The sequence below is a fragment of the Salmo trutta genome, chromosome 32 (assembly GCF_901001165.1).
Source record: "Salmo trutta chromosome 32, fSalTru1.1, whole genome shotgun sequence".
In the NCBI taxonomy this organism is placed as follows: domain Eukaryota; kingdom Metazoa; phylum Chordata; class Actinopteri; order Salmoniformes; family Salmonidae; genus Salmo; species Salmo trutta.
The window spans coordinates 33,258,082-33,267,898 of NC_042988.1; the positions used below are offsets into that span (position 1 = coordinate 33,258,082).

General features: G+C 38.0%; 1 protein-coding gene across 1 annotated transcript in view; it reads right to left on the minus strand.

Moving 5' to 3' along the window:
* Nucleotides 1-8,758, minus strand: part of LOC115171761 (nuclear GTPase SLIP-GC-like) — a 51,593-nt gene extending 42,835 nt beyond the window's left edge. Inside the window, exons 1-12 of the mRNA XM_029728888.1 lie at nt 8,666-8,758; nt 8,423-8,514; nt 8,240-8,324; nt 7,753-7,801; nt 7,327-7,413; nt 5,894-5,987; nt 5,582-5,798; nt 3,980-4,210; nt 3,569-3,769; nt 2,997-3,257; nt 2,285-2,378; nt 1,121-1,242 (exon numbers count right to left, since the gene is read on the minus strand). Of these exons, the coding sequence (XP_029584748.1) occupies nt 1,121-1,242; nt 2,285-2,378; nt 2,997-3,257; nt 3,569-3,769; nt 3,980-4,210; nt 5,582-5,798; nt 5,894-5,987; nt 7,327-7,413; nt 7,753-7,801; nt 8,240-8,324; nt 8,423-8,502 (1,521 nt within the window). The 5' untranslated portion in view covers nt 8,503-8,514; nt 8,666-8,758. The remainder of the gene's footprint in view (nt 1-1,120; nt 1,243-2,284; nt 2,379-2,996; nt 3,258-3,568; nt 3,770-3,979; nt 4,211-5,581; nt 5,799-5,893; nt 5,988-7,326; nt 7,414-7,752; nt 7,802-8,239; nt 8,325-8,422; nt 8,515-8,665) is intronic.
* Between the last annotated feature and the right edge of the window lie 1,059 nt (nt 8,759-9,817).

Below are 9,817 nucleotides of genomic sequence, written 5' to 3' on the forward strand. Positions count from 1 at the left end.
TCCGGACTATAAGCCGCAACTTTTTTCCCACGCTTTGAACCTCGCGACTTAAACAATGATGCGGCTAATATATGGATTTTTCCCACTTTCAAGTTTTTCTTCTCCAAAAAACACATTCTGTGATGTGCTCAGTTTTTTGGCAGCATGAAGCTTTCATTAGACCAATGAAATTGCCGAACGGGTTAAGGTCAAACAACTTTTTTATTTACTGTTTAGATTAAATCGAGCGCTCTCAAACTTCCCATCATTCTGATTACGGGAGTCATTTTGTCACCCTGATTCCTGGGGGCACAACAAAGTATTTGCAGCCACTCGACATCAGTGTAAATCGTGCATTTAAGGTGGCGCTCCGTGTTCAGTGGGAGGCTTGGATGACAAGTGGGGAGAAATCCTTCACTAAAACGGGCCGCATGCGAAGAGCAACTTATGGTCAAGTCTGCCAGTGGGTCCTGACAGCGTGGAGCATTGTCCACTATCTTCAACGGGTTTCGAAAGGCTGGACTGCTGCATGTTGAAGAGGGCTCAGCGGGGGATTTGCCTCCGGATAAAAGTGACGAGAGTGACAATGAAAATGATGCAATATCGGATGAAGCAATTCTGAGGCTATTCAACTCCGACACCGAAGGAGATGACTTCAGTGGTTTCAGTGCACAGGAGGAGGAAGATAGTGACCAATGACTTTCTTGGTAGGCTACTGTTTACTGCTCATTTTTTATTTTTTGTTACAAGCCGTGTTTCGTTAAAGCCTATTTATTTTTGTTACAAGCCGTGTTTCGTTAAAGCCTGTGTAAAGTTCATTTGTTTCAATGTACCGGTAGGCACCTGCAGCTTATAGACATGTGCGGCTTATTTATGTTCAAAATATATATTTTTTTAAATTCAGTGGGTGCTGCTTATATTCAGGTGCGCTTAATAGTCCGGAAATTACGGTAGTTAAATAAAATAAGAATTGATTTTTTTGTTATTTGTACATTTAGGTTCCCTTTATCTAATATTAGGTTTTGGTTAAAGATCTGATAACATTCAGTATAAAAAAACATGCAAAAATCGAGTAAATCAGAAAGGGTTAGGGTTAGTGTTAATTATGAGAAAAACATTTGTTCTGCTGGAAGTACAATACCTTGTCGCTGCTGTTGGCTCCTTGTATCAGAGAGAGTATCCCATAAGCTCCAGAAACATAATCTGAAGTCTTTGTGCTACGATCATTGAGATTTCTGAGAAATTCCTGAAGTTTGGGTATTTCTGCAACATCAGTTAAAAATGTGATTTATTTCTTCCTTTGGTTGGTGTCAGTGTTATTTTGATTCTAGTATTGATCCTGGATTCAAGTCTTGATCATTTCATTTTCCTATTTCTGTTTCAGTTTGATTAACAAAATTATTGATTATGGGCATAATCCTAGTTATGCGTACATATCTCAAGTCAGGATTCAGAACTTAGTAGTAGTCAAAGTGCAAGATATTCTTCTCCTAGAAGATGAATCTGCTTACAATAGAGTGAAATGTTTTAGAAGATATGAGGATAGCTTGGCATGCTGTATGTATACACACTACCTGTCACACCCTGATCTGTTTCATCTGTCTTTGTGATTGTCTCCACCCCCCTCCAGGTGTCACCCATCTTCCCCATTATCCCCTGTGTATTTATACCTGTGTTCTCTGTTTGTCTGTTGCCAGTTCATTTCGTTTCGTCAATCCTACCAATGGTTTTCCCTCTGCTCCTGTCTCTTAATTGTTCCTGTTTTCTAATTTTCCCGGTGTTGACCATTCTGCCTGCCCTGAGCCTGCCTGCCGTCCTGTACCTTTGCTCCACCTATCTGGATTACTGACCTCTGCCTACCCTGAGCCTGCCTGCCGTTCTGTACCTTTGCCCCACCTATCTGAACTACTGACCCCTGCCTGCCCTTGACCTGTCTTTTGCCTGCCCCTGTTGGATTAATAAACTGTTGTTAATTTGACGTTGTCTGCATCTGGGTCTTACCAGAAATGTGATACTACCCACAATATTTGATAGAAATCAACCACCTGCATTATTGACTATCATATTGTCCAGGTTACACTTGGAGTTGTTCTTGACTAGGACATATTGCATGTTTCAATTTGACAGATATTACATATTGAAATAGGTATTCTGCTTAGGTGAAGTGTGTTGCTGTGTAAAACAATTTACAATACAATACACACAAAGAAGAAAGCATAAGCATATGATAACAGGAAACAATTAGATATAATCAGTCTCTATGCTGTAGAATAATACTATACTATATAATAATAGAATATCGTACCTGTCTCTTCTTTTTGCAAATGCTTTTCCTTTTGATATTCCTTGGAACTCACAGTAAACACCTGAAGGAAATCCTTTCCCCCACTGAAGTGTTTCTGAAAGGTGAGACAATGACAGCCAATTAAATCATGTCCACACACTGACATTTTGCAAGGTGTAAAAATGTATATTCATTGTGCTCATACAAGCAGTTGTGTTTCAACTAAATTAAATTAATCAAATAAAAAGCTGGATTTAGAAGAATTTGACTAATAAATACCAGATTAGAAAATGTTTCTTACCTTTATCATAAATAAAAATGAGTACCTACACTCGTAGAGAAAAATGTGTTATCTAGAACCGAAAAGGGTTCTTTGGCTGACCCCATAGGAGAAGCCTTTGAAGAACCCTTGTTGGTTCCAGGTAGAACTGTTTTAGGTTCCATATGTAACCATTGCCACAGAGGGTTCTACATGGAACCCAAAATGGTTCTACTTCGAACCACAAAGGGTTTTTACTTCAGACCAAATAGTGTCCTCATATGGGGACAGCCTTAGAACCATTTTGGAAGCCTTTTTTCTATTTCCTCAGTCTATTGTTTTGTTGTCTTATTAGACGACAAATATGTCTAATGAATATCTTTACTAATCTTGCTCTCATGGAATTCCATGAAATTACTAAATATAGCATGTTGACATGTCACAGAATGCTCCTTCATGTCAGACATAACTTACCTTTGTTTCTTTTTGTTTGTTGAATTTGTCCCTCACTTGCCTCTTGGTTGTTTCATTTCTTCTCAAAATACAGGTACGTGCATCAGCCTTTTGATTCTCCTCAATGTCGTCTGTCTTGGTGCAGATGAAACTGATGCTTCGACATTCTCCACCAGGTCCAAAGAGGCTAACGGTGCTGTCTAAAATGTCCCATGATTCCTTTTCTGAAGTTGCTCGTGCAATGTCGCTTACAATCCACACAGCAGAGCAGTTTCCAACAAACTGTAGAAGTATAACGTTAACTAAGAACGTTCCAACAGTAAAGGTATAATACACACAATATACTATTCATAACATATAGAGCTTTCATAAGCCTACATAATATATATATATATATATGTGTATATGTATATATATATTAATCAATTATATAAAATATAAATAAACTAAAATACATCAGCCATTTGGACCTGTACCTATGATATTGATACTAACCTATGATATTGATCTAACATCAACCAAATTAAAAGTTGGATGAATACAATTCTAAACAGAACATGGGATCATCATCAATAAGAATTGTAAATAATTACCGATTTCCACATCTCATCTCTGCTCTTGTTGCAGTCTCCATTGCCTGGAAGATCAACCAGCACAACATCCTCCAGCAGGTCTTTGGAGTTTGGCACCTTGATGGTTATACACTTCACAAGCGGCCAATACTGTCTTTTAAATGTATCACTCTGTGTGTCACTCCGTGTGTAACAAGTTATCTTTTCAGAGAGTTCTTCAGCCTGCAATTGTAATAAAGCATCATTACATACATTGATGAAAAACAAAATATCTTAAAATAACACTTGACAAATATCATGGAACCTAACAGAGTAAGTAGTAAGTTGCAATCAGACCTGGTTGCCGACCTAAAATGTTTTTGTTAACCAAATAATTTTTCATGAAAGCACACAATCTTCACGGAAGTGAACTAGCATGACACTGTCACTTACTGTGTCACATAGAAATATTTTCTTGACTGATAAACGAAACTCTGGAATTTCACTGAAGTGCCTCCTGTCCATTAATTCTTCTAAGGTTGCCCCACGTCCATCTTTTCCATACAAAGCTGATATCTTTCCATCATCGTCATCATCATCATCATCATCCCTTTCCTGGTCTTCATCATTTCCATCCTCATAAGATCTGTCTCTGAAGATGGACCATAGCTCTTCTTTCCATTCCTAATAAAAATGTCAAACCATAACAAATGTGTAGTACATACTGTATCTCTTAGTGTTATGAAACAACCTAGACAGCCTACTTCTAATGCTACACTAGCAATGCAATGTCTAGGGGTCCAAGGCCATATGGAATTGTTTTAAGTCATACCATGGATCATTTAGCAGTTTTTTTTCTTCTTTTTTTAACTATGTATAAAAATATAAAAACATTATTTGGCACAAAACTACTTCCATCCATTTTTTTTAACCAGTACAGGGTTACATTCAGACAAGTCTTATAAAGCTTGTGGACGCTGTTGTATGTGTTCATGAGAGTCTCAGCTTTCGATGGTGGGGTGAAATTAATTTATAGCCCAAACCGTTTGGACTCTACAGACAGAAGTTGGCACATCGGCGGTATCGACTTCAGATGAGTCTTGTGAAGCTTGTGGGGGTCGTAGAGCAAACCGGAGAACACCATCAAGTTTTTAGCCCTACCGTTCGGACGCTACAGACATTTTCATGAGAAGAACAATTTTCGGGATGTCTTCTGATCTGATAAACAATGTTGTAGCTCTGCCTCCTTCCACCGAAGATGCGGAAGGCCGACATCGGCGGATGCGGTGGATTGAGACGCAGCCCATGCACAAAACCAGATATCTTTAGCTTAAACAGACAGATGTTGATGGGGTTTTTATTATGCTAATTAGATTGACTCATGGGCATGCCAATCGACAAGCCTGGCACAGCACCTGGACCCGGTTGCTACGGCCCCAAGGGATGAGGTGTGGAAGTGTTGTGTCTATCTGTGACCTACCACTAATATACCTATCTATTCCATAACAGCTGGAACACACTCCCAATTGAGTATCCAAAACACATGCTGTATAAGAAACTGCACACTCTGACCCCATTTACACCTTGCATTATCCCTATCTGAACAGCTGTGATAGGATTACATTTCAAACATTGTCCTCTCATTTACATGCAATTACACCTGCTATTACTCGCAATTACACTTGTGTTCGGATCTCACTTTTCCCTCCCATTTAAGACATCCGTAAGCTTGGTGTGACTGTATGGGCATAGCAAACCATTGGATATTCCCTTAAATATTTTGATGTGCAACCTGGAATAAAAAATTAAGAGGACCGGTTTTTATAGCGAGGTACATTCTAGCAAAATACATTCTAGCGAGATATATTGTATTGTTGTTTCTTATATTGTTGCTTCTTTTAATGCAAGGTGACTGACTGACCTCGATTCAGATTTTGGTTTTAGTTACCTTGATGTGTTTCAAAGAAGCCTTTCATTAATTGTACTATTCCTCATGACACCACTTTCAAAACATTGTGAGATTAGGATATAAACAGATGAAACAGATGCTATTACCTCCTCTGTCATGAACTCAATCTCTGCGATGTACTTCGAGTCTGTCATATTGGCCTCCACCTGAATCATGACCGAGGTGCATGCCCCTTGGTTTCCAGAGGGCAGCAATTTTGTCTCACCCAAGATGGTGTTAATCAAGAAGCTCTTACCAGCTCCAGTCTTCCCAAAAACACCCACTATCTCTTTTTTGACTTTCTCCAACATTTGGATTTTACCTCTGTTAGAAATGAAAGACAAAAACAAATAAAGCAATTTAGTGGCCTGTATGAGTCTTTCTCCATGTGTTTTCTCTCCACATTTAAAAATGCGTACCTGAGGAAGTCAATGAGTTTTGTAGAAGGCAGATCATCAAGTTTGCTTTTGACACGTTGCATGATCTTCTTCACCTCTGTCTTGGTTTCAGTTTCTGTCAGAGTTAAACACAGGTCACCAACCAGCTATAATCTTGTTGTGTCAACATGTTTATAAAGGTGGAAAAGATATTACAGGGAAATAATGAGAAGAATGCACAGTGGCATTCAGATCTGCTATATCAAAAACTGAGATAAAATGTTGCTGTGTTCTGATGTTAGAAGGATTTACAGCATGTGTTGAGTTAAAGGAGTACTCCACTCAAATAACCATATATTTACTACTGTTAGAGAGATGGCTACAAGAGCAGAGCACTGGACTCTATAACACCACTTTTGAGGTCTGAAAACATATGATGAACTTTGATTTTGATGTCAACTGTAATTGTAGCTTCACTAACTGTGCAACCTGTAAATAGCAGTGAACTGTCAGTCATGTACATTTGTAGGATTCTCAATTAGGAATGTCTACAATAAATTATGTTAAATGGTTGCAAATTAAAAGAGTTCACTCGTCAACCCGCAGATTTGGACACTCATAAGTCCCTAGAATGTAACTCAGTGGCTGTACAGTAACATGCTATACATGACGTCAGACCTCAGAGTGTCCACTTCACAGCTATGTAGGGGTTTTGACTGACAACCGTTCTGAACTTGAGCACTGCGCGACAAGAAGTTCCCCCATCCCTCCATCTAATTGGGCAACTTTTGCAATTAAAAACATTTGTCTGAGTGAGGACAATGCTGTAAGTAGGAGGACTCAATGTTTTTTGAAAGATGAGATGATAATAAATACCACTTTGATGTCATACAAGCAGCCAAACACCCGGGAGTCCAAATGTGTACTTCACATTTCCATATCATGAAAGGAATGGAATATACAGTGTCAACCTTTATGATGTTTGATATACAGTTACAAGAGTACATGACATTATAATCTGGGTTGTCATTAACAGAATGAGCCTAAGTTTGTTGTATTGTGAAGAATAGGTGTGTGGTCACATGGAGAACTAGTTTTAACTCTCACACAAACCCTTGTCATTTTTTATTTTATGTTGCACCTACCCCAAATGTTCAATATTATTCTTATCATGATACTAAATGTATCCAGAGTATTTTACAATTTTGTTATCAACAAATGCGGCAAAAAGTACAGTAAATTTAAAATGCACATAAAATCAATCAGTGTAATGTTTAGATTCATTTGTGTCAGGTTCTGTCATCACCTTTAATCTAATAGTTTCCCCATCAACTCCAAACTATTCCCTTTTAATTGCTACCATGGTTATACATCTGTAAGAACATTTCAATGAAACCCTATGCATATGGGTCAATTCCCATGAATGTAAAGGGTTAAAATGATTGTGGTCCATATAAACACCATCATCCACCTACCAAATGTTTCAGTTATTCTGGACGCAGCATCACGTTGTCGTTTCGTTGTTTGTTTGTTTGCATGGGCCTCATCAGATTTCCTTTTGCCTGGAAACAATTGGAAACATATTTTATTAATACACAAATTATCCAACAGCAGTCAGACCTTCCAATCTCGTTATAGCCAATACTGTTATGCAAATGAGTTGCATCAGTCGGTGAAAAAGCATTTCAGATTGTCTACTTACTGTATGCATATTGTACACGGTACTTGCAACTCAAGTGTAAAGTATCTCACAATTCAATAGTATGAAGTATGATTAACTAAGTGATTTAAATAAATAAATAAATATAGTTTTACTTTACATGTTTCCGCATTGTCATATTCTAAAACTGGTATTTTTAGTTTTTCTGTTTGTGTAAATCTGAAACATCTGTGCTTTTTACCTGAAATATTCACTTGAAGAGAGGGTTTCTTACTGGTTGAGGGTTCACTCTGAAGAAACAGGTTAACAAAGGAATCATTCCACAAAACTTGTCATAATTGCTTTAGTTTGAGATGTATTTTCTTAAATATTAAGGTTATCTTCCTGTTTGTTGTTTTCACTGATTACTTTTGACTGATGTTGTGTATAGATGAGATTAGATTAGATGTTTGCTATGTTGTATACTGTTGCAACTATGAGAAAATCCTTTGTAAATTGCTCTGCATAAGAGTATCTGCTAAGTGACTAAAATGTAAAGAGCTTGAAAAATGGATTTGATTGTTATTATCTTCTGGCGTGATGAGAGAGAGTGTACTGCTATCCTAATCCTAATGTATGATAGTCCATCTGTAAAATGCCAAACAATTCCAAGAAGTGATGCCTTGGGAACATCACTGAGCACTGCCTTAGTTGTGACCACAGACAAATGAGATCTAGATTTTACTCACCTGGTCATACACTGTTTCTCCCACTCCAGAGGGGTTCGTTGTGGGCACACTTCCTCCAAGTGTACCAAAGGGTTTATCGAATGATCTGGTGACAGAGTCCCAACAATTGTCATTTTGTCCATGCCAACGGGGTAATATACAGTATGTAGTCAGTGATGAATAAAGAAATGATGTTTTGCTTACCTTTCAGTCTCTGAGCGTTTAGGAGGTTGAGTTCTGAGGGGTTTTATGATGGCCTTTTGACGAGGCTCTTGATTGATCATCTCACAAGTAACCTTGGGACAGAAGCCATGTTGGGTTATATGCGTGACAAATATAAAGGTCTTGTATGCTGATCTAAATAATAATTATGCATTTGGTTTGGTTAATTGTACTTTAGGGCTGAGGTTTTATGTAAATGGTTATAGAGGAGGGTTAAGATGGTACATTTCCTGAGGAACTCTTGGAGGCCTTAACAGAGGCTAATGACGACGTGGACGCTTGAATGTTCTTATCATCATTGGGTTGCTGCCGTTTCTGCAGTTAAAAAACATAAAATGTTGCTCAGTTGTTGGCCCAACAATAGGAGAGGGACAATAACATTTCAGACTGTAGTTAGAACACACCCTAACCTTGTGTTGTACAGGTGTAGGATCTTAATTTGATCACCCTGTTGCAGGAGGAAATGCAAAACTTGTTGTGTATTTGAGGATAAAAAAGGCTTCTGAAGTTTGTAATTTCCACTTTTAAATTTTAGGCTCGATTTTCCCTTACGGAAAAAATATATAATAGTTCACGTATATGTTGCTGCAGAATTATTTTTGCTGCTTTAGCAAACTGGCTCAAATTAAGATCCTGCATCTATAATACAAAATGTCCAGTGATATGCTAAGGCATTTGAAAGGTGAAGCAAATATGCAAGTGCAGTGGACATGTTAGAGTACAATGTCACAGCTGAGAACTAAATGCAAACAGTGTATTCTGCACTACTGATGCAGTATATATACAAACTATATACAAACTATGATTTATGTCAAAGAAGCAGCAGCTATTCTTCCTGTCTTCCAGACAACACATAGAACATGACAAAATACAGAACACTAATGGACAGGAACAGCAACACAAATGACAGGAACACAAATAAATATAGGCCATGCCCAGTCACTCTGTGTACATGTAATTGTAGTTATTGTACACCTAGTTTGTTAAAGGGATTCTCCGGTGCTTTTATATACTTTCTAGTCAGTATTTCTATAAGTAGAGCTTGGGAGCCAAAAGTGGTCCCTGAAAATTGCCAACTACATAACATATGTGCACCACGTCATATATTCTCTCTCTCTCCCTCTCTCATTGGTTGGTCATTGGTTGAACTCGAATTGTTAGGGGCCTGGCCCAAGTGGGGAAAAATTTAGGAAAAATAGCTCAGCAAAGCTTCCAGAAAAAAGTTGCTTTCAAACTAAGAATTTTGTGGCTAATTTTGCTCATAGATTATGCATGTATGAACAACACATTGACACATCCAGCCCAAAGCAGGAGGTTTAAAAATTATTGAGCAGTTGCCAATGTTCCGGAGCATGCGTTTAAGTACCTTCAGATATT